The following is a 24,659-nucleotide window of genomic DNA, read 5'->3' on the forward strand; positions in this document are numbered from 1 at the left end:
GAGAGAACACTCTTTTTCCAACTACGACTACCTGGGGAAGAGAGCGAGGAGAGAGGTTGAAAGAAACGGGGTGATTAGGTGGCCATGGTAGTACAAGGGGGCCAGGGTTAACACCCTTACTCCTGTGATGAGAGGGGACCTTTAGTCACCACTAAGTGTCAGAACATTGGCTGAACCATGTCCTACAAGGGCTGGAATGAAAAAGAGTGATCTCAAAAGACAGGGCTGTGGAAATAGCTGCTTGAAGGATACAGTATATCTGAGAGAGAGGGAAGAAATAAAGCATTGACTGGGCTCTGCTGCAGCCGTTTCATGCATTATGGAAAGACGTCCGTCTACAAAAATGAAATCTAATTAAAACAGACGTCCCAGTCATAAAAGGACAAATTTTCATTTTCTTTTACCCTTTTAAGGTGGAGAGCAATTTTACACTGCCTGTGGGGCTGGTGCATATAAATTAATCTCTGACAGCATCCCAAATGGCACCCTATTCCCTATATAGTGCACTACTTTTGATCAGAGCCTCTGGTTAAGAATAGTGCACTATATAGGGAGCCATTTCGGGACACACATTGTCTCTGCCAATACTGGCCGACCAGCTTGGAGTAAGTCATCAAGTGAGAGGGATGAGTCTAGTGATGACGGTCGGTGAAGGAGATGAAATAGCTTTTACAAACCCTGGGTGTGCATCCCAAATGGCACCCTATCCCCTGAATAGTGCACTACTTTTGACCAGGCCCAATAGGGCTCCCGAGTGGCGCAGCAGTCTAAGGCACTGCATCTCAGTGCTAGAGGCGTCACTACAGACCCTGGTTCGATCATAGGCGGTATCACAACTGGCCGTGATTGGGAGTCCCATAGGGCGGCGCACAATTGTCCCAGAGTTGTCCGGGTTAGGGGAAGATTTGGAAGGGGAAGGTTTGGCAGGGGAAGGTTTGGCCGCCATTGTAAAATAAGAATTTGTTCTTGACTGGCCTAGTTAAATAAAGGTAAAATAAAATAATTAATAAATAAAACTCTGGTCAAAAGTTACACACTATATAAAGGGCATACAGTGCCATTTATGATGTAGCCCTGAACAGAGCACTGCTGGAGTACATCTGGAGTGGGTTACACAACCACCTGTACCTAACTAGCCAGCAAGGTTACACAACCACCTGTACCTAACTAGCCAGCAGGGTTACATAACCACCTGTACCTAACTAGCCAACAGGGTTACACAACCACCTGTACCTAACTAGCCAGCAGGGTTACATAACCACCTGTACCTACCTAGCCAGCAGGGTTACACAACCACCTGTACCTAACTAGCCAGCAGGGTTACACAACCACCTGTACCTAACTAGCCAGCAGGGTTACACAACCACCTGTACCTAACTAGCCAGCAGGGTTACACAACCACCTGTACCTAACTAGCCAGCAGGGTTACACAACCACGTGTACCTAACTAGCCAGCAGGGTTACACAACCACCTGTACCTAACTAGCCAGCAGGGTTACACAACCACCTGTACCTAACTAGCCAGCAGGGTTACACAACCACCTGTACCTAACTAGCCAGCAGGGTTACACAACCACCTGTACCTAACTAGCCAACAGGGTTACACAACCACCTGTACCTAACTAGCCAACAGGGTTACACAACCACCTGTACCTAACTAGCCAGCAGGGTTACACAACCACCTGTACCTAACTAGCCAGCAGGGTTACACAACCACCTGTACCTAACTAGCCAACAGGGTTACACAACCACCTGTACCTAACTAGCCAGCAGGGTTACACAACCACCTGTACCTAACTAGCCAGCAGGGTTACACAACCACCTGTACCTAACTAGCCAGCAGGGTTACACAACCACCTGTACCTAACTAGCCAACAGGGTTACACAACCACCTGTACCTAACTAGCCAGCAGGGTTACACAACCACCTGTACCTAACTAGCCAACAGGGTTACACAACCACCTGTACCTAACTAGCCAGCAGGGTTACACAACCACCTGTACCTAACTAGCCAGCAGGGTTACACAACCACCTGTACCTAACTAGCCAGCAGGGTTACACAACCACCTGTACCTAACTAGCCAGCAGGGTTACACAACCACCTGTACCTAACTAGCCAGCAGGGTTACATAACCACCTGTACCTAACTAGCCAGCAGGGTTACACAACCACCTGTACCTAACTAGCCAGCAGGGTTACACAACCACCTGTACCTAACTAGCCAGCAGGGTTACACAACCACCTGTACCTAACTAGCCAGCAGGGTTACACAACCACCTGTACCTAACTAGCCAACACGACATACAGATTATACCACAAATCCATTTTGTCAAACTACCTGATAATTTGTCAGATTTATGTAAGACACACCAGATAAAACAAGGCAATGAAGAAACAGATTGTTAAAACAGTGGTGTGGTCCTCACCTACACAGGCCCACTCCACACCTCGGATCCAATCCTCATGCCCTTGCAAGGAGAGGACTTTCTTGAACTGTCAGAGACACAGGGAAAGAAGGTCGGCATCAGAGTCAATTAATATGTTTACACATCGTTAACCCAACATACTAAATGTATTCATGTTAACATGACATTACCTTTATTTGTTGGCCCATATAGTCAGCTACTTGAGCTTACCTGTCCATTGCACTGTGCATACAAATGGATTCTGCAATCGTCGCCCCCGCAGGCAAGTATGGGAACTGCAATGAGTGTATTGTGTTAGTTCTGCCACGCTTGCTGAAGTCAGGCCGCATAATAACACATTTGCATCTGCCTCATGTTTTTAAGACAGATTGAGTGGAGGGGAGGAAGGGAGGGCGGACAAAGCATCAAAAGGAACAGGCATGTGAAAGGCAGTCGAGATGACATGCGGAACACTTCAAGATGATCTGAGGTGTGGAGGGGGTTCACTGGCAACCGTCAGCTACCGCTGCTGTGGAAACAGCTTACCTCTGCTGCCTGGCAACCACGCTAGCGAGACATCCATCATAAACCCGCTCCCAAAGGATATGGTATGGATGCACTCCGCTTCATAGAAAGAGGAAAAATAAATACAGAAACATTTGCCTTATTGATAGTGCATGAAAATTATAAAAAATCATTGGGTTCCATAAATCGACTGCTCCGAGATGATTTCATTAACTTATCCTCGAGAGGTGAGATGGCTAATAGCCAGAATTAGTTCCATTAACCCTAGCTGCAGAGACATTTGTCAAAGGGTGACGTATTGAACTTCTCTCCTTTCCCCAGAAACCCAGGGGTCTTTCAGGTACTAGCTAGCACTAGCAACACATACTTGTAGCAGAGCCACGTCTGGGCTACATCAGACAACATGCCTTGAGGACAGACCACAATGGAAATAAGTCCCAGACTTTATTGTGTGTTATCCTCTATGATTTATTTCATGTGAATGTATGGCTTTTAAGTTTTGTGTGTGCTTTTTTTTTTTTTATTTTTTTTTAATGGTCATATTAACAAACTAAACTAAAACAGCCAGCATCCCAAATATCACCCTATTCCCTATATAGTGCACTACTTTTGACCGGGCCCCAAAACAATCTGGTCAAAGTAGTGCACTCTGAAGGGAAAAGGGTACCATTTGGCTACACGGCCATCTCCATGACTGTCATGTAACACCAGCGTTACTTCCCCCCACACCCAGAGAGGGAAAAAACAACCAACGCTACAAAGGAAACAACATGTCGCCACCAGGGACGGATCTCAATTAAAACAGCACTGATACTGGGCTACATGGAAATGACTTTAACTTTGACCTGACAAGAAACTCACATCAAAATGAATACGGCCTGATTTTTTATGAAATATCACCGAAAAGGAGGAAGATGATAGCAGCTAATTTACAGTAACCCCCTCCCACTATTCTCTTCATCCTCCTTCCTCCTCTCCTCTCTCACAGAACTTATAAGGATGAGAAGAGAACAGTCCAGTGAAAATAATGACATCTCAGCATCCCAAATGGCACCCTAGGGCTCTGGTCAAATGTAGTGCACTATATAGGGAACAGGGTGCCATTTGGAACGCATCCAAAAGAGTGAACCCGGGTCGTATTCACTAGACACCATGTCTTGTGCACTAACGAATACGACCCAGCATAATATCCTTGATAAAAAACCATGTCCTGATACAATCCTGGTGTCATGATAGAGTGGAAACCACTCCGGTAACAATAGATCATTTCAATATCCGACAATTCTGATAAGTGATGACTCATTAAACGCTGTGATTCAAATGACCAGACTGTTCTGTCTGTGCTACCACGGCATAGCAGCAGATGTCAGGCTAGCTGGAAAATTCAGCACAGATTAACTCACAGATGTCTCTCTTGCTTCGTGGTGAAGCTTCCCCTAGGTACAGATCTAGGATCACCTTTCCTCATCCAATCCTAACCTTATCCATTATTGGGGAAATGCATCTATATTGGTGATTGAGGAGACCACCTCACGTTGCGGTCTCAAATAAAATAAGGCGACTTTTGGCAAACATTGTGGGATTTTGTAACCTAATCATGTTGAGACAGGGTACTTGAGTACTACTGAGGCGGCCTATGAGCCCTGGTCAAAAGTAGTGCACTACATAGGTAATAGGGTGTCATTTGGGACGCATACCCATGAGTCCAAAGGCCAATATCACTGATCTGATTGCTTTACCCAATCTGACTGTCCTAAAGAGTTCCTTTACCTGTTCAATGTCACAAAAAAACAAAGAATAGTAGCCTTGCCCGAGTTAGTTTCCATCTCCTGTTCCTGTAGCGATAGGCAACTTGATGTACAAGTACACCCGCTGGACAGGACACTTGTCATCGCTGGGACAAAAACAGTTTCCCTTACCTTTACTTCCAGTGTAGAGCCATAGTTTTACAGTGGAATCGGAGGCTGTGGAGGCGATGAGTAGCTTATTGTTGTCCAGGTGGATGGCATCCACAGCACACACTGGTCCAGTATGTCCAACGCACTCAACATACTGTTTAAACTGGGGCAGGGTGCACAAACATATGCCTTAGAAAGGATCAATATAAGTGAAACTATTGCTGTGTTTAGATAATGTGTCAAATGTACACAGAAGTGTCAATACAGATCATTAACATATGGTATGAGGCCTATTCCTACTTCTAATGGCTTTAAAACACACCTTTCCATCTTGGGCCTCCCACACAATCAGTAGACTGTCAGACCCTCCTGACACCAGGTGAGTTTCTCTACCTTTAACAGCAATCAGGGAAGAACAACCAATCAGAAACAGTCTATCAAAGCAAAGGATGAGGCATATAAAGCACATTATCAGCATACCAAAGCAATGGATGAAGCATGCAGGTAGCTACTCACCACAGTCCTCTCTGTGGACCCACTGGACTGTGTTCACCCTCCCGGTGTGTCCATTGAGGACAGCAACAACACCTTTCTCCTGTATAATGGTAAAGCTGACTGTCACAGCAAAAATAACAACATAAGGACACCTAGCACAATACAAAATAAAGCTGATTAACGTCAACTGTCAAAATGACGAATCTGATGATGTAGCTAGCTATAGCTAGCCTATGCTGCCACTGCAATGAAACGAATAATTAAAATTGTGAAAGAGATATAACCTGTGGGTCATAGAGAGCGACAGAATTGCATGTTCCATATGCAATGAGCCCCCCACGACCCCATGAAAGAACATTTGGGGTTCGATTTGCACAACATGCGACATGACATGTTTCCATTATGGGAGCCGCCATCTTGTATGCTAGCCGGTAGAGTTACCGTAAATATGGTTATACGCACCGCACAAGATTCTACGAACGTTCCGCTCCCATACGGCAATGGATAAAATTATCTAGAACACACTCTGGACTAACTGTATATTTTTGTTTCACTGAGGGGACAGCCGCTAAAGTATTACTGACAAACATAACCCACGGTTTATCATGCAAATAAATTGTGTCTAAATGAGAGGGGACATTCTTGCTACTGAACTCTTCTGCTCATTATTCGGTAGAATCCAGTAGGTGGTGCAATACACTCATTGAATAAAGTAGTTGATATGAAAACAAACTAATGGCAAATTAAAACATTTAAATTGGGCTGGAGAAAGTATATAAATATATTATAGTGAATTCATTAAAAGTATTGGATTTGAAAAGGGATGGGCATACACACTACTACCAGAGATAATGACGTTGTGTAGCCTACCCTAGCTGGTTTGTGTGTTTAATGTGTCACAAGTGAGCATTTAGGTTTTTAAAAGTATTTGTGCTTTGTGTACTGAGTGGATTGAAATGTCCCCCATTTAAATTTTAAAACCATGGAATTAAAGCAAAGCTAAGCTCACTAAATGCATTCCAACTCATGTTGCAATTACCATAGCATACCATGGGTTTTAAGTTTTAGAATTGTTTATATGATTAAAGTTGTCAGGCTAACCCTTTTTGAAACACAGCTGTGTACTAGTGCTGTACCATGGGCTTAGAATAGTCCAAAATGACCTAGTGTGACTAAAGACAGTTTTACAGGGGTCCCCAAAATAGTTTGACCTGTCATTTCTGGTTGCTCAAGTCATAAACCACGGCAATGGAAAAGACATAACTGGACTGTTTCTCTGGGAATGGTCTGGGCTTTGGGAATAATTTAGTTAAAAAAGAGGCTATATTGGATGTTAACATTTACACTGTTATAGGCCTAAATTAAGATGTGGTTTAGCGCTGTGGATGAGGGTTGTATTGCATTTAACTTTGTTTCTGTGAAATACATAAGCCAGTGCTTTGAACACGACGGCGGAATTAATGTGACAAGAAGAGTGTTGCAGCCTTTTGTTCCATTATGTCATGTGTCTCCACCGTATCCTCTGTACTGTCAGCCTTGCTGATTTGCATGTCAGAAGATATAACATGCAAAGAAAACAAGACGAAGCCATCTTCAAACAACTCAACGTATACAGGGTCATGGCAGAGCTGCCAGTGGCATATGATCACAGGCACACTTTATGAAAGGTTACTCTGTCAGTAGGCTACACACTGAAGTGATGTGGTTGACCTAAGCTGGTCTGTCAGTTCTGGGCTGGTAGGAACTGCTCCTCCAAACAAGGTATGTAGCAAAGGTCTCAGACGACAGTTTTGACAGAAGCAGTTTAAAAACCACCTCTTGACGTGATCACAAGGAAGAAAATGGGTTGTCATCTCGGGAACCCTCTGAGACGACATGATTCAAGAATAAGAGCGATGGGCGAGAGAGAGAGAAGGCAGGTCCTGGAGGGTTGGTATTTAGGACTCATCATTATCAACATTTCAGGAAAAAATGTCCCTTGTGGACCCTGGTCAAAAGTAGTGCACATTATAGGGAATAGGGTGCCAATTTAGGGTGCACACAAAGACACTCCAAGTGACTTATCTCAGTGAAAGCGACCTCTTGGGTGAGAAAACCCCAATAGATGTCATCTCAGGGGTGGCTGAGAGAACTGATGGGGTACGCAATACCACGAAAATCTATCTGTCAAAGAGACTCACATTTTCTATTATCTCCCACTTCTTCCTTGACAAGACAGTGCTCCTTACTAGCCTATACTGTATGTTCTGCAGTAGGCCCCTTCACTACACCGTAGACTGGTCCACTTATCTATTTCAGATTGGATACTGGGACTATGATTCAATTGGAGTTATGCTGGATTTCAAAAGTGCCCCTACACAAAGTGGCAAAATACCTTTAGAGTAGAGTGGGATAAACACTTTCTCTGTCCTGGGGACACACTCCTGTTCCCAGGCTGTATCACATCCGGCTGTGATTGGGAGTCCCATAGGGTGGTGCCCACTTGGCCCAGTGTCGCCCTGTTTGGCCGGAGTAGGCCATCATTGTAAATAAGAATTTGTTCTTAACTGACTTACCTAGTTAAAAAAAAAAAAAAAAAAAAAAAGTATTTATCTCCCTAAGAATCATACAACATCTACAATACAGGCTGCATCCCAAATGGCACCCTATTCTCTATATAGTACACTGGCCTCTGTTCAAAAGTAGTGCAATATAAAGGAAATAGGGTGCCATTTGCGGCACAGACAGTAACTCCCCTGCTATTTCCCACAGCCACTAAGTATGGCACCAGCCATGCTGAAGGCTTTGTTGTGCCGGCTCTCTGATGTAAGCCACAGACACATTCTGCATCAGAAATGATCACTTTATTATCTCGCCCAGCACCGGACAGATTGGGGGAGCAGGTACAGCTAATCACTAAGGCCAGCAGAGGTCAAACCCGTGTCATTCACAAGGGACACGCAACCCCCGAAGTGTGTGTGTGTGTGTAATGTTATCCCTACCTGCACACATCAGCTTGCAGAGCGGACAGACGGCCTGTAGTTTAGCGTGCAGGATAGAGAGAGAGGCTCGGAGAGTATTAATTGAGCTTGTGCAGGATTTAACGACAGCGTAAATACCCAAACAAAACACAGCAGCTAGATTACTATGTCACTTTCTGCAGCCTGCTTTTGTTTACAGGTAATTCAATGAGCCTAGCCCATAAGGGCCTCCCTCTGGCAGACTGGGCAGCAGTGGCATGGGCATATTGGGAATATAGCACTGGCAGGCTGGGTGGCACAATCACCAGCTTGCACCAGTGGTCTCAAATGCCCGGGCAAAGGGGTTTAATAGTAGAGGTATGGGAATATTTCCGTCATTGCCCTTTCTGTAAGGAGCCACTCTCTGGAAGCAGAAAAACTATTTTGTTTCTATGGTTCATGGTTGTATCAGTGTCAATGCAGTGTCGTTACCCTAAAACCTACATACCTTTGGAGCAAAAAAGACATCCTACAGGAAATTATATATGAAAGCTGTTTTACATTTTTAGAACTTACATTCCATAACTCTATTTCAGACAAGATATGATTGCATTTTGCAGTGAAAACTACCACTCAAACTTAGTTCATGGATTATTTGAATAATCATATGCCTGCCCATGAACCCAATATTCCTGAGAAAATAGTTAAAAAATCCTTAATCTGCATATCCTAGGAAACTTACTGACTATGCAGCTGATTCCACATTTCACTGTGCACAAAATCACCCTCCCTTCATGATCTTTACATTCAGCTCAGCAGTCCTGTTCCCAAGAGCCACACAGCCAAGTAGAAAGATACAGAGAGTGAAATAGCAGTCAGCGGTTCTGAAGAGCATAATAACTTCAGCGGCAGCTGTTAGTAAGACAATCACACAATGCCGACACATCTTGTATTTAACGGCTAATAGCAGTGCTTGATTTGGGATGAAAGAAGTGCAGAAGCTGTCTTTTTACAAGTCCGGACTTGGACAGACTTGTAAAAAGACAGCTACTTCACTTCTTTCATCCCAGATCAAGCACTGTCTATTATGGACAACAAAGGGAAGCACAGCCGCGAGCTGCCCAGTGACACGAGCGTACCAGATGAGCTAAATAACTACTATGCTCGCTTCGAGGCAAGCAACACTGAACAATGCGTGAGAGTACTAACTGTTCCGGATGACTGTGTGATCACGCTCGCCGTAGCTGGTGTGAGTAAGACCTTTAAACAGGTCAACATTCCCAAGGTCGCAGGGCCAGACGGATTACCAGGACATGTACTCCGAGCATGCGCTGACCAACTGGCAAGTGTCTTCACTGACATTTTCAACCTGTCCCTGACCGAGTCTGTAATACTAACATGTTTCAAGCAGACCACCATAGTCCTTGTGCCCAAGAACACCATGGTAACCTGCCCAAATGACTACCGACACGTAGCACTCAAGTCTGTAGCCATGAGCCTTAAAAGGCATGGCTCACATCAACACCATCATCCCAGAAACCCTAGACCCACTCCAATTTGCATACTGCCCCAACAGATCCATAGATGATACAATCTCTATTGCACTCCACACCCCATTCCTACCTGGACAAAAGAAGCACCTATGTGAGAATGCCATTCATTGACTACAGCTCAGCGTTCAACACCATAGTGCCCTGAAAGCTCATCACTAAGCTAAGGACCCTGGGACTAAACACCTCCTTCTGCAACTGGGTCCTGGACTTCCTGACGGGCCGCCCCCAGGTGGTAAGGGTAGGTAACAATACATCTGCCACGCTGATCCTCAACACAGGGGCCCCTCAGGGGTGCGTGCTCATTCCCCTCCTGTACTCCCTTTTCACCCATGACTACATGGCCAAGCACGACTCCAAAACCATCATTAAGTTTGCTGACGAAACAACAGTGGTAGGCATGATCACTGACAACGATGAGACAGCCTATAGGGAGGAGGTCAGAGACCTGGCAGTGTGGTGCCAGGGTAACAACCTCTACCGCCACGTTATCAAGACAAAGGAGATGATTGTGGACTACAGAAAAAGGAGGACCGAGCACACCCCCATTCTCATCGACGGGGCTGTAGTGGTTGAGAGCTTCAAGTTCCTTGGTGTCCACATCACCAACAAACAATCATGGTCCAAACACACCAAGACAGTCATGAAGAGGACACGACAACACCTATTCCCCTCAGGAGACTGAAAAGATTTGGCATGGGTCCTCAGATCCTCAAAAATGTCTACAGCTGCACCATCGAGAGCATCCTGACCGGTTGCATCACTGCCTGGAATGGCAACTGCTCGGCCCTCGACCGCAAGGCACCTCAGAGGGTAGTGCATACGGCCCAGTACATCCCTGGGGCCAAGCTTCCTGCCATCCAGGACCTCTATTCCAGGCGGTGATAGAGGAAGGCCCCAAAAAATTCTAAGGACTTCAGCCACCCTAGTCATAGACTGTTCTTTCTGCTACCGCATGGCAATCTGTACAGGGGCGCCAAGTCTAGGTCAAAAAGGCTTCTTAACAGCTTCTACCCCCAAGCCGTAAGACTCTTGAACAGTTAATCAAATGGCTACCCGGACTATTTGCATTGTCCCCACCACCTTCTCTGTTTAGTATCCATGCATAGTCACTTTACCTGTACCTACATGTACATATTACCTCAATTACCTCCACTAATCGGTGCCCGCGCACATTGACTCTGTACCGGTACCCTCTGTACTGGATCCCCCTGTTTATAGCCTCACTACTGGTATTTTATGGTTACTCCTTAATTATTTGTTATATTTCTATTTTTATGTGTTTTTCTTAAAACTGCATTGTTGTTTAAGGGCTTATAAGTAAGAATTTCACTGTAGGGTCTACTACACCTGTTGTATTCAGCGAATGTGATTTGATTAGATTGTATACAGCGAAATTCACAAATGGTATGCTATAGAGACCTCTGAAAAAAATGTTCATATGCATTTTTCATTACACCCCACACACACAAAGTTGTCAACATGTGGTCAACCCTCCATCTGGAGAGCTCCTGGGTGTGCAGGCTTGGCTTTTGATCCAGCCCTGAAACACCCAAGTCTGCTTATCAAAGTACTGTTGCAGCTGATATTTAGGCTACAATGTGGTTTGACCAGGGCTTGAACAAAGGCCTGCACCCCCAGTAGCTATGCTGGAGGATGGTTGCCACCCTTGATATTACATTTTGCAACATTACAACCAAATACTTTTGTTTTTATCTAATTATTCCCTCATTCAATGAATCAGGGATCAAATGGACAAGGTAGGCTACTTCAAAGCAAGGTATCTTACTAGACATGTTTATAGGCTCAAATATGAATGTTTCAGGGAAGATCTATGCACAGCAAGTCATTTGTCAATTTTGCTATTCTTAGAATATTTTTTAACGTTGTCGCAATTACATGGCTACTGTTTAATGGAGTGTAATCACCATTTTTCAACGGTGCAGATTTATGTAGTGCCGGTAGAAATAAGGCGACGACGAGATGAATGCTTAGTTAGGTATAGTTAATAACTAGCGACATAACTGCTACAAGTTATGTTTTTAATTGGCTATCTACTTAGTCTGACTGTCATTTTTGCCTAACTGTTTCTGAAATGTTGCACTCGCACACACAGACACGCACTGAAGGGTCATTCCGATGATGGCTGATATGTCGAGTTTTAAGTGATTGATAGAAATTATGAAACACATTTACATTCCTTTTCATGGCCGGTGATAGGCTACTTTGTTTTATAGAGGATCTGGTACTCATTCCCCCAAAATTAACAACTCTATCTCCCATTAGAAGTGCCGGTACCGCGCACTGCTAAGTCAAGCACTGCTAATATGCCTACACTAGGACAGTGCGGTCTTCCTTAACATATTTTTTGACAAACAAAAACAGAACAGTCAATTTGTCTGGGAGATTAGAAAAAAAAGCGAGATTAGAAGAAAAAAAATCATCGAAATACAGTATGGCAATAAATGAAAAAGACTGCTCTGAATAGCTAGTGTTCTCAGTTTAATTAACACACAATCCAATGTTCAAGCATCCAATCTCACTCGAATTCCATTCAGTGTAAAGATGTGGCCCAGTAGATTCTATGACGGCTGATCTGAGAGCTGTGGTTGTTCTGCATCCTCTATATAAACATTTGGGTAGAATCAAAGCACTACGAGATGTGGTTGTTCTGTATCCACTGTATAAACATGGTGGTTAGTAGGGAGTTTCTAGGATTTGAAGATATTTGTGGTTTAGCCCAAAATCAGTATGGGGGTTCAGGGGCATTCTCCCCCAGCATAAAAATGGAATTTCAACAGCTAAATGCATGAATTTGGTGCACTTTGAGATAAGCATTGCATGATTAGATATTTTTCAGGTAACTTTCACCTTCCCACCTGCCACAGCAGACACTGCCAGTATTCAATTACAGTAGCTACTATGGGGCTCTCTACTCTGGAACACTACACTCTACTCTGGAACACATACATCTACAATGTATTGCCAAAAAACAATCAACAACTTCAAACATAGATTCTTACCTGTCGCGCGCGCGTGGCCGGCTGGAGGTCATTTTGCAGGGCTCTGGCAGTGCTACTCCTAGCACAAAGGCGGAGGTAGCGATCCTGCTGCTGGGTTGTTGCCCTCCCACGGCCTCCTCCACGTCTCCTGATGTACTGGCCTGTCTCCTGGTAGCGCCTCCATGCTCTGGACACTATGCTGACAGACACAGCAAACCTTTTTGCCACAGCTCGCATTGATGTGCCATCCTGGATGAACTGCACTACCTGAGCCACTTGTGTGGGTTGTAGACTCCGTCTCATGCTACCACTAGAGTGAGAGCACCGCCAGCATTCAAAAGTGACCAAAACATCAGCCAGGAAGCATAGGAACTGAGAAGTTGTCTGTGGTCACCACCTGCAGAATCCCTCCTTTTTTGGAGGTGTCTTGCTAATTGCCTATAATTTCCACCTTTTGTCTATTCCATTTGCACAACAGCATGTGAAATTTATTGTCAATCAGTGTTGCTTCCTAATTGGACAGTTTGATTTCACAGAAGTGTGATTGACTTGGAGTTACATTGTGTTGTTTAAGTGTCCCCTTTATTTTTTTGAGCAGTGTATAAAAAGCTGCATAGCCCCTTGGTTATATGACTATAAAGAGACATGAGCCCCAAAAAATTGACCTGTAGAATGAAATAATAAGACCTCTATGATACATTTTATTTAATCAGTTATATCAGCTAATGCGAGATTTTTGGATTAAATAACATTTGAGGACACATAACTTAGGTGCCTATGTATTTTCAATGTTGTGTTCACCTCCAACCTAACCACAAATCTGGCCATCTTTTCCCCTCTATTTCTGTCTTTCCTTCCTTTCTAAGTTCAAGTTTGTTTATTTATCAAATAAACATGGAGTACTCAGTGCAATGAAACGCTTACTTATAGGCTAACCTCTCGACAATGCAACAACAATGGAAAAAGGAAGTAGCTAAGTGAATAAAAAGAGTAATACAAATAAAATATTATTTAAATAATTTCACCAATTTAATAATACGTATTTTTTTTAAAATAGACTATATGGTAATAACAGACATGAGCCTAGTTAGCTACCACCAACTTGTGGAATGGAATAGCTTATAAGATTTATATGATTCCTTTAATTTAGTCAGTTCTACCACAACATTGCTAATTGTAAACAGGGTTCAGCTTCAGTCCACAGGTGGGGACTGTGTCCCTGTCAGAAGATACAGTATGTGCTTCAGTCAGAAAAACATTAGCCAGCCAGTAACTACCGAAGTGGCTAGCCAGCCAAGCTAAATTTAAACTTTATTTAACTAGGCAAGAAATTTAAGAACAAATTCTTATTTACAATGATAGCCTACCGGGGAACAGTGGGTTAACTGCCTTGTTCAGGGTTAGAACGACAGATTTTTACCTTGTCAGCTCGGGGATTCGATCCAGCAACCTTTCAGTTACTGGCCCAACGCTCCAACCACTAGGCTACTTGCCACCCCAACTAAAGAAACAAAACCCATAAAATACACTCGCTGGAAATAAACACTTTTCTTAATATCATGACTTACTGTATATCAGCATCTGTAGCTTTCCCATTCACTAAATATACTGTTAATTAAATAATTGACATCCCAATAGCTTTAGGGTGCTGAGCGCTAACTCTAGCTTATTAGCATTAGCCAACCTTTATGCTGAGGGAGGCTAGCTAGTTAGCTACCACCAACCCTTATGCTGAGGGAGGCTAGCTAGTTATCTACCACCAACCCTTATGCTGAGGGAGACTGGCTAGTTAGCTACCACCAACCCTTATGCTGAGGGAGACTAGCTAGTTAGCTACCACCAACCCTTATGCTGAGGGAGGCTAGCTAGTTAGCTACCACCAACCCTTATGCTGAGGGAGACTAGCTAGTTAGCTACCACCAACCCTTATGCTGAGGGAAACTAGCTAGTTAGCTACCACCAACCTTTATGCTGAGGGAGACTAGCCAGTTAGCTACCACCAACCCTTATGCTGAGGGAGACTAGCCAGTTAGCTACCACCAACCCTTATGCTGAGGGAGACTAGCCAGTTAGCTACCACCAACCCTGGACAAACCTCTGGCTTAAGGCGTCCGCATGCTTCCCTAAAAGGTTTAGAACAGTTTGTGCATATATTATGACGACATTTTGTGACGTCATTGTTTGTTTTGGTCTTCTGCAAAGTTTTTTTGGGCTGTTGGTGCACACAAAAAAAATGTCTTGAGGCAAACCAAAAAATAAACATTTAAAAAAAAAATACTGCATAGCGCAAGTGATGTGTGGTTACGGAAACTCATATTAAAGTGAGTTGTAAAAAAAACATCCGGGGCTGAAGCCCTGGAAGCTCAGGTCTACTGACGACACTGGTGGGTAGAACCAAAGAGCGCACTGTGTATGGCATCGTGTGGGAGTGGTTGGCTGATGTCAATGTTGTGAACAGAGTGCCCCTTGGTGGAGGTGGGGTTATGGTATGGGCAAGCATAAGTTTCAGACAACAAGCACAATTGCATTTGAATGCACAGAGATTCCATGACGAGATCCTGAGGCCTATGGTCGTGCCATTCATCCGCTGCCATCACCTGATGTTTCAGCATGATAATGCACTGCCTGATGTTGCAAGGAACTGTACACAATTCCTGGAAGTTGAAAATGACCCAGTTTTTCCCATGGCCTGCACACTCACCAGAAATGTAAACCCATTCAGTATGTTTGGGATGCTCTGGATCAACGTGCACAACCACGTGTTCCAGTTCCCGCCAATATCCAGCAACATCGCACAGCCATTGAAGAGGAGTGGGACAACATTCCACTGGCCACAATCAACAGCCTGATCAACTCTATGTGAAGGAGATGTGTAATGCTGCATGAGGTAAATGGTGGTCACACCAGATACTGACTGGTTTTCTGATCCATGCCTCTACCTTTTGTTTTAGGTACCTGTAACCAACAAATGCATATCTGTATTCCCAGTCATGTGAAATCTATAGATTAGGGCCTCATTTATTTATTTATTTAAATTGACTGATTTCCTATATAATCTGTAACCCAGTAAAATCAGAGAACTTTTTGCATGTAGTGTTTATATTTTTGTTCAGTGTAGAAATACTTTCCATGCTGTCCAAGAGTCATGGAATATATAATCACATAGTGGCTTTTGTTATCGATTTCAATAACTTCAAAAGTCAAGGGTCATTACTATGCCATAACGAAACACTGTTAGGGTAGGCTATAGGCTATGAGGAAAATATTCTTTATGTAAATTAGAGGGTAAAACTGCCCCACGTCCTCAGTGTGCTCTCTCATGTGTCAGTCAGTTCCTATCCATACGGCTATAGTCCTGGATAGCAAACCCACTCTCTCTAGTTGCTGCAGTCCCCTTTCTGTCTGCCGTAGTTGAGTAGCCTAACTACAAGGACATTAGCGGACTCACGGAACGCAGCACAGTCGAACACGAGTGGATTACAACGGCAGTCAGTCGATCGTGTAACTAGAGGAAGAAATCCCAAAGATTTAGACATTGCCCACATTTATTGAAACGTTACGCCAGGTAGCGGTAACTCAATAGTGAATCGTGTAATAAAGAGGTCTGCGGGAATGGCTTCATCTCCTTGCGGCAGTGGGAACTTTGATTCCGGACTGGAAATCAAAACTCGGTCTGTGGAACAAACACTTGTCCCATTGGTCTCGCAGGTGAGTTTTTGCGCGAGAACGAGCTACTTCAAACTTTGTTGTGAATACTATAAAAAGGACGAATTGTTATGTTTCATTTACCAGGCTACGCAATTGTCGATTGAAGGAGAGATTGCATTGCTCTCCAGTTGTCGGTTTTAAAACCAGCCTATTCAGACATGGAAGTTTGACAGAGCCAGTTGAATTAGCCTACATTGATACAACTGCATTCGTGTTGTTGAAATGGTTTGATATCTGATTATAGCAAAATATTAAACTCAAGTCGTAAAGTGTTGCAGTTAAACAGTTAAAATGTTTCTAATTTCAGTCCTTAGCTGTCAAAAGTTTCAAAACTGATTTCGTTGCATGGGACCAACTACGGAAAGAATGTGTGGACACAAGGAAGTTTCAAAAGGTAGCCTACCAAAAAGAGGAAACAATGTATCATTTGCCCTGAATAGTGTTAACGGTTTCAAGTAAGTTAAGCCTACATTTGATTACAGTGTAGCTAGCCTTCGTTGCCGTTAGATGTAGCTTATCAAATGGTCTGTGAACATTTCTCCCTGCATATCCTAACTTTTCTAATTAGTGCACAGGAGGACTGACCCAAACATCTAAAAAGTTACAATTATTCTCTGAACTAAAAAAAAATTCTCCACCTATTGGAACAATGCTAAGAGCCTATGAACATGTAGGATTGTACAGAAAGTTTCTCTGAATATCATGGCAATAGTTTAACCCAGTTTGTCCCAGCGAGCTGACTTCCAGAACAGTGTTGACCCCACCCACTAATTACTATTAGGCTAATTTGACACATGTTTTGGTTTTCAATCAACATCTCTAATTTTTGCCATACCTACCATTCTCCGAAGTCTCAGATAATTCAGTGTTCATCAGGTAACAAAAAGCACCTGCTCTTCTGCAGGTTAAAAGCATATAGTCTAGGACTGCTCAGCCGGTTCTATTAGGCTATTGTAGTTCTCTAGAGAAAGCTATAAGCAAATTATGCCTACATTTCTCAGATTGCACAAAGAGAGTAATATTATCCCCATTTGAAGAATAGGATTTGTCCAGATCAGATCAACAACATAATCAGATTTTCTCTGAAATAGCTTGTTTCAATGTAAAACTAGCCTATTATTCCCTGATGTGACCTCTGGGCTGATTTCCAATTCTAGCTAGTCACATGGTCAGCTTGCAATGGGGGGGGAATGAGAGAGGGAGAGAATAGATACCACCTCAACAGATCCATAGACGACACAATCTCAATTGCACTCCACACAGTCCACACACACCTACAGTTGAAGTCAGAAGTTTACATACACTTAGGTTGGAGTCATTAAAACTCGTTTTTCAACCACTCCACACATTTCTTGATAACAAACTATAGTTTTGGAAAGTCGGTTAGGACATCTACTTTGTGCATGACACAAGTAATTTTTCCAACAATTGTTTACAGACAGATTATTTCACTTATAATTTACTGTATCACAATTCCAGTGGGTCAGAAGTTTACATACACTAAGTTGACTGTGTCTTTAAACAGCTTGGAAAATTCCAGAAAATTATGTCATTGCTTTAGAAAATGTTGATAGACTAATTGACATCATTTGAGTCAATTTGAGGTGCAGCTTCGGATGTATTTCAAGGCCTACCTTCAAACTCAGTGCCTTTGCTTGACATCTTGGGGAAATAAAAAATAAATCAGCCAAGACCTCAGAAAAAAATTGTAGACCTCTACAAGTCTGGTTCATCATTGGGACCAATTCCAAACGCCTGAAGGTTCCACGTTCATCTGTACAAAAAATAGTACGCAAGTATAAACACCATGGGACCACGCAGCCGTCATACCACTCAGGAAGGAGACGCGTTCTGTCTCCTAGAACGTACTTTGGTGCGAAAAGTGCAAATCAATCCCAGAACAACAGCAAAGAACCTTGTGAAGATGCTGGAGGAAACGGGTACAAAAGTATCTATATCCACAGTAAAGCGAGTCCTATATCGACATAACCTGAAAGACCACTCATCAAGGAAGAAGCCACTGCTCCAAAACCGCCATAAAAAAGCTAGACTACGGTTTGCAACTGCACATGGGGACAAAGATCGTACTTTTTGGAGAAATGTCCTCTGATGAAACAAAAATAGAACTGTTTGGCCATAATGACCATCGTTATGTTTGGAGGAAAAAGGGGGAGGCTTGCAAGCCGAATAACACCATCCCAACCATGAAGTACAGGGGTGGCAGCATCATGTTGATAGATGGCATGATGAGGTAGGAAAATTATGTGGATATATTGAAGCAACATCTCAAGACATCAGTCAGGAAGTCAAAGCTTGGTCGCAAATGGGTCTTCGAAATGGACAATGACCCCAAGCATACTTCCAAAGTTGTGGCAAAATGGCTTAAGGACAACAAAGTCAAGGTATTTTTTTATTTTATTTTATTTTATTTTTTTGGGGTGGATCAGCTTAATATTGCGGAAAGAATGTTGCTTCCAATGTAATTGTCTGCATCATTTCCAATCCCCCATATTTTTTGGGGTAAATATATATATCCATACACGCATGCATACATATATACATATATACATACACATACCTATATAGACATACATACTTTTTTAAAGAATATACCTTTATTATTATTCCCCGCAACCCTACCACCGCTCCCCCAATTGGAGTAAACTAATAAACACTTCTGCTTTTACCTTCAATTTATACATCTTATACGTATTTTACAGACACAGACTACTTTATAATAGTTCTCTCTTGTTTGTTCTTAGTCCTTCCTCTATTTCTGTTGTCCATCCAATTTTATTTCCACTTGTAACTGTGCTATTTCACAAAAGCTCCGCACCTATACACATTTCACAGATCCCGTATGCCATACATTATCTTGTTATTAGTCCCACCCTTCAGTTCCACTCAACCCTTCCCATCTATCTTCCAACATCATTCATTTCGGATTTTTATTTGCCATATATTTTTCAACTGTGCTGTGATGCTTCACAAAAGATTTGAACCTTCCTATTCTCATAGCTTCTACAGATTGTAAATTAAAAATAAAATTTTTTGCTAAAATAATTATTATATTATTGATTGATTGACTATGGCTTTTCAAATCCCCCAGTATTGCTATCTGTAGCGTTAGTTCTAGGCAAATGTTGCAATTCTTCAGCCATTCCTGGACCTGTGACCAAAAACGAGCTACATATGGACAATACCAAAATAAATGATCTAATGACTCTGCCTCCTCACAACAGAATCTGCAGAGCTGGGAAGATTGTATACCCCATATATATAACATTCTATTAGTTGCAAGAATTTTGTACAGTAATTTAAATTGAAAAATTCGAAGTTTTGAATCCGGCGTTGTTTTGCGTATCAATTCATTAACCATGTGCCATGGAATGGGTACATCGAAAATCTCTTCCCAACTATTTTGCAATTTATATGGCACAGCTGTCAGTTTTTTGGTCCTTAAATGAAATTGGTATATGTTTTTATTTATCACACTTTTCTTTAACCATTTATGTTCTTTAATACAGGGCCGACATACAAGTTCCTTACTTTTTTCCCCTTCTACTTGCCTCTTCCATTTTTGTGGTAATGCTGCAATTAATTGGTTGTAATTTTGGGTAGAGCAGACATTTCCATATGTCTGTGTTAGCTGCATGTGTGACATAACTCCACCAGTCCTATTTATGATATCATTCACAAAAATTATACCTTTTTTAAACATTTCTTCGATAAATACAGTTTTTTTATCAATTACTATATTTGAATTTAACCACAATATTTGTTGTACTATTTGTTCTGTCGTTTCAGGTGGATTAAACTGAAATTGCAACCAACTTTCTAAGGCTTGTTTAAAAAATAAGGATATTTTGGAGATTATTTCCTTTTCAAACAACCGAAAGTGAGCAGGTGTAATCTGAATAAAGGGAAAAAGGCCCTTCTTGAACATAGGATGAGACATTCGTACCAATTTACTAGAGAACCAGTTTGGATTTAAGTATAACTTTTGTATGACTGATGCCTTTAGTGAGAGGTCTAATGCTTTAATATTTAATAATTTCTGCCCTCTGAATTCATATTCGTTATATAAATAGGCCCTTTTAATTTTATCTGGTTTGCCGTTCCAAATAAAATGTAATATTTTTTGTTCATATAATTTAAAAAGCAGGTCACTAGGTGTAGGTCACAAAGTCAAGGTATTGGAGTGGCCATCACAAAGCCCTGACCTCAATCCAATAGAAAATTTGTGGGCAGAACTGAAAAAGCGTGTGCGAGCAAGGAGGCCTACAAACCTGACTCAGTTACACCAGCTCTGTCAGGAGGAATGGGCCAAAATTCACCCAACTTGTTGTGGGAAGCTTGTGGAAGGCTACCTGAAATGTTTGACCCAAGTTAAACAATTTAAAGGCAATGCTACCAAATACTAATTGAGTGTACGTAAACTTCTGACCCACTGGGAATGTGATGAAAGAAATAAAAGTTGAAAGAAATAATTATCTGTACTATTATTCTGATATTTCACATTAAAATTAGGTGCTGATCCTAACTGACCTAAGATAGGACATTTTTACTAGGATTAAATGTCAGGAATTGTGAAAAACCTTGTTTAATTGTATTTGGCTAAGGTGTATGTAAACTTCTGACTTCAACTGTAGATACTCACCCACCTAGATAAGAGGAATACCTATGTAAGAATGCTGTTCATTGACTACAGCTCAGCATTCAACACCATTGTCCCCTCCAAGCTCTTCACCAAGTTTAGGACACTGGGACTGAACATCTCCCTCTGAAACTGGATCCTGGACTTCCTGACAGGCCAACCCTAGGTAGTGGGAAGGTAACAACACCTCCACCACACTGACCCTCACCATGAGGGCCCCACAGGGGTGTGTGCTTAGTTCCCTCCTGTGCTCCTTGTTTACCCACAACTGCGTGGCCACGCACGTCTCCAACACCATGAAGTTTGCTAACGACACGATGGTGGTAGGCCTGATCACCGGCAATGATGGGACAGCTGACGTAGGAGGTCAGTGACCTGGCAGTGTGGTGCTGGGACAACACCCTCTCCCTCAACGTCAGTAAGACCAAGGATCTGATCGTGGACAACAGGAAACGAGGGGCATGCGCACTCCCATCCACATCCACAGAGTTGCAGTGGAGCAGGTCAAGAGCTTCAAGTTCCTCGGAGTCCAAATCACTAAGGAATTAAAATAGTACACATGTGCACAGTCGTGAAGAAGGCGCATCTTCGCCCTCGGGAAGTTTAAAAAGTTTGGCATGGGCCCTCAAATCCTCAAAGTTCTACAGCCACACCATTGAGAGCATCTTGACTGGCTTCATCACTGCTTGGTATGGCAACAGAAACACCCGCAATCGTATGGCGAGGGTACAGAGGGTAGTGAGGACAGCCCAGGCCATCGCTGGGGCCGAGCTCCCTGCCATCCAGGACCTCTGGATGGCAGGGAAGGCCTGGGAAATCGTTAGACTCCAGACACTCAAGCCATAGACCTTTCTCTCTGCTTCCGCATGGCCAGCAGTAACGGTGCATCAAGTCTGACACCAACAGGCTCCTAAACGGCTTCTATCCCCAAGACATAAGACTGCTAAATAGCTAAAAGAATGGCTACACGGACTATCTGAGTTGACCCTTGTTTTATTTTTGCTCTCTATGCACACTCAAGACTCAAATCAAATTTTATTTGTCACATGTGGCAAATACAACAGGTGTAGATCTTACTGTGAAGTGCTTATTTACAATCCCTTTACCAAAAATGCAGTTAAGAAAATATTTACTAAATAAAGAAAAGTTAGACAATAACAAAAACGTGGCTATATACAGGGAGTACTGGTAACCGAGTCACTCACGCCCAAGCCCACTCACACTCCAACACACACACAACATGCACACACATTTATACTGACTCTACACACATGCACACAAATTCACATACACTGCTGCTACTCTGTTTATCATATCCTGATGCTTAGTCACGTTACCCCTATACATTTCTACCTTCATCACTCTAGTATCACTGAACATTGTAAATATGGTATGAGTATACACTTCCTCAAAAAAATCTGAATTAATTTAACTCAAGAAATCTGAAATTCATTTTGATGTTTTTGCAGAAGAGGTCTTGGTCACGCAATTTTACATCTAAGATGTTTGGTGCAACATTTCTCAAGTAAAAAATTTGCATGAAATCTCTTGTTGAATGAAAACAAACACTTCATTGAAGAATCCCTTTTGTTGACCAATCACTGATGAAGGGGCGTAGACTCGGCTTACCTCTAAAAAATGTAGTGTTCATGAACAACCCCAAAAAACATGCCAAAGACCAAAATGAACAAAAACGTCACAAAATGTTGTCATAATATATGCACTAATTTGTTTTGGCTGGGAGGCATGCGGACGCCTTTACAGAGCCCCAGACAATACAGTGGTGAAGGGTCTCTGGCCAGGGCCTTCCCCCTGAAAGAGGTGTCAAAGCCTAGGTCCTCCATCCATTGGCACTGGCTCATTTTGAAAGATAAGGCCACAAGAGTCCTCCATGTGGATACTCCTTGTCTAAAGAGGAGAGCGGCATGATATCGGAGCAATCTGTCATTCCAATGTCTTCATTTAGCACTGGTTGATTCCATGCACCTGAAGTGAAGAAGCATGTTTTGCATGCCTAAGAAATCGCAATGTACATGCTTTAGTTCCCTCATTCAACTCTGGACCTCGAAGCCAGTTCTACTGCATTTTTTTCATTGTTCCCTTCTAATCAGGGACTGATTTAGACCTGGGACACCAGGCGTGTGTAATTAATTATCAAGTATAACAGAACCAGCAGGCTCCGGACCTTGCAGTTTATTGATAAAATGACCAGTCAATCAATGGTTCTGCCTTTCTCAAGGAATGCTATAAGATTCAAGGACTTCTCAAGCTGAACTTTTTCATACCAACTAATTTCAAAAACTAGCAGAGTTATTGTTGTTAATGCACATTGCACAGCCACTGAACATAATCATGTTTGTTTCAAGTTCTCTCCGGTTGTGAGGATGGATGATCGTGTGTGATCGCGCTATAATGACATTCACAATCTTGCTGTTTTTAGATGTAACAAAGCGTCAAGGACAAAATGTTTGCACAACAATCTCTTGTTTGCACAAAAAAATCCTGTGTAACAATCCCCATAGCAACCATTTGCAACACAGAATTTCTCTGTTAAATGTTTTTTCCATATGGATCCATGTTTACTTGTTGTGGTTGTTGTTGTTGTTGATGATAATGCCATCGGGGATAATCATGCCGCTAGGCTGCCAGTGAGTGTAGTTGATACACTTGTTTCCCTGCAGTGAGAGGCTTCTGTCATGTGGAGGCCAGAAGTAGATGGGGAGGTCCAGCTACGCTGCATTGTCTCTCCTTTGGGAGTGGGGTTGTGAGGAGGGAGGAGGGGGGATGATTATCTGTGAGGAAATGAAAGGCCAGTATCACTGAAATGTCCTGGGAAGGTTATTATAGGGCTCGTTCCACCCTGTCTGTAGGTTGTGACGTTGAACTTCTCACAGCCTCTGTTCTGTTATCAGCTCCACTCCCACCAGCATGTGATCAGAGGGCTTGTTAGTAGCTGGGAGGGAGACGTACTCATGGGGCTACTCACGACCGCACACGACTATAACCACAGAATGAAATAGAACACTTTTATACATTCTCAGAACAAAATAATATAGAACACTGCTGTATTGTATCTCTATGGCTACAATGTTGTATCTCTATGGTCCTGCATCATGCATGCACACACACGGCTACAACAACCTGCCTGTCTATCTGCATCCTCCGTCACTGTGGCCCCTCTCAGGACCTGGTCAAAACTAAGAACCTTTTATTTGTCTTTCAACAGTTCTCTCTCATATCTATGCAACGGTGCATTTTGTCTTTGTTTTGAAGTTCCAATGGCATATTGAATGCACGGTGATGAATAGCCTATTTCTGATAGTGGGGCAGAATTCACCCGTCATCATACACACGGCACAGGGAATGCGAAGTGAAGGAGTCTCAACCAGCCCTTTGTAGAGCCTTACCTGTGATGTGGTCCACACAGTAGGCTGGTGGGTAATTAGGGATTTTTAAAATCTAGCTTTTCCGCTTCCTTTT

The 24,659-nt window shown here is 42.7% G+C and overlaps 2 protein-coding genes across 3 annotated transcripts in view; one reads left to right on the forward strand and one right to left on the reverse strand.

The window, feature by feature from the left end:
• The window catches only part of LOC129820203 (elongator complex protein 2-like), a 62,076-nt gene extending 56,308 nt beyond the window's left edge, over positions 1–5,768 (reverse strand). Inside the window, exons 1-7 of the mRNA XM_055877204.1 lie at positions 5,608–5,768; positions 5,345–5,423; positions 5,151–5,221; positions 4,850–4,991; positions 2,952–3,029; positions 2,637–2,701; positions 2,427–2,493 (exon numbers count right to left, since the gene is read on the reverse strand). Coding sequence (XP_055733179.1) covers positions 2,427–2,493; positions 2,637–2,701; positions 2,952–3,029; positions 4,850–4,991; positions 5,151–5,221; positions 5,345–5,423; positions 5,608–5,739 — 634 coding nt within the window. The 5' untranslated portion in view covers positions 5,740–5,768. The remainder of the gene's footprint in view (positions 1–2,426; positions 2,494–2,636; positions 2,702–2,951; positions 3,030–4,849; positions 4,992–5,150; positions 5,222–5,344; positions 5,424–5,607) is intronic.
• Positions 5,769–16,157: 10,389 nt separating this feature from the next.
• LOC129820204 (alpha-catulin-like) overlaps positions 16,158–24,659 on the forward strand; it is a 141,268-nt gene continuing 132,766 nt past the window's right edge. For both annotated transcript variants that reach the window (XM_055877205.1, XM_055877206.1), the window contains exon 1: positions 16,158–16,522. In XM_055877205.1, the coding sequence (XP_055733180.1) occupies positions 16,427–16,522 (96 nt within the window). In that variant the 5' untranslated portion in view covers positions 16,158–16,426. The remainder of the gene's footprint in view (positions 16,523–24,659) is intronic.

The sequence above is a fragment of the Salvelinus fontinalis genome, chromosome 22 (assembly GCF_029448725.1).
Source record: "Salvelinus fontinalis isolate EN_2023a chromosome 22, ASM2944872v1, whole genome shotgun sequence".
In the NCBI taxonomy this organism is placed as follows: domain Eukaryota; kingdom Metazoa; phylum Chordata; class Actinopteri; order Salmoniformes; family Salmonidae; genus Salvelinus; species Salvelinus fontinalis.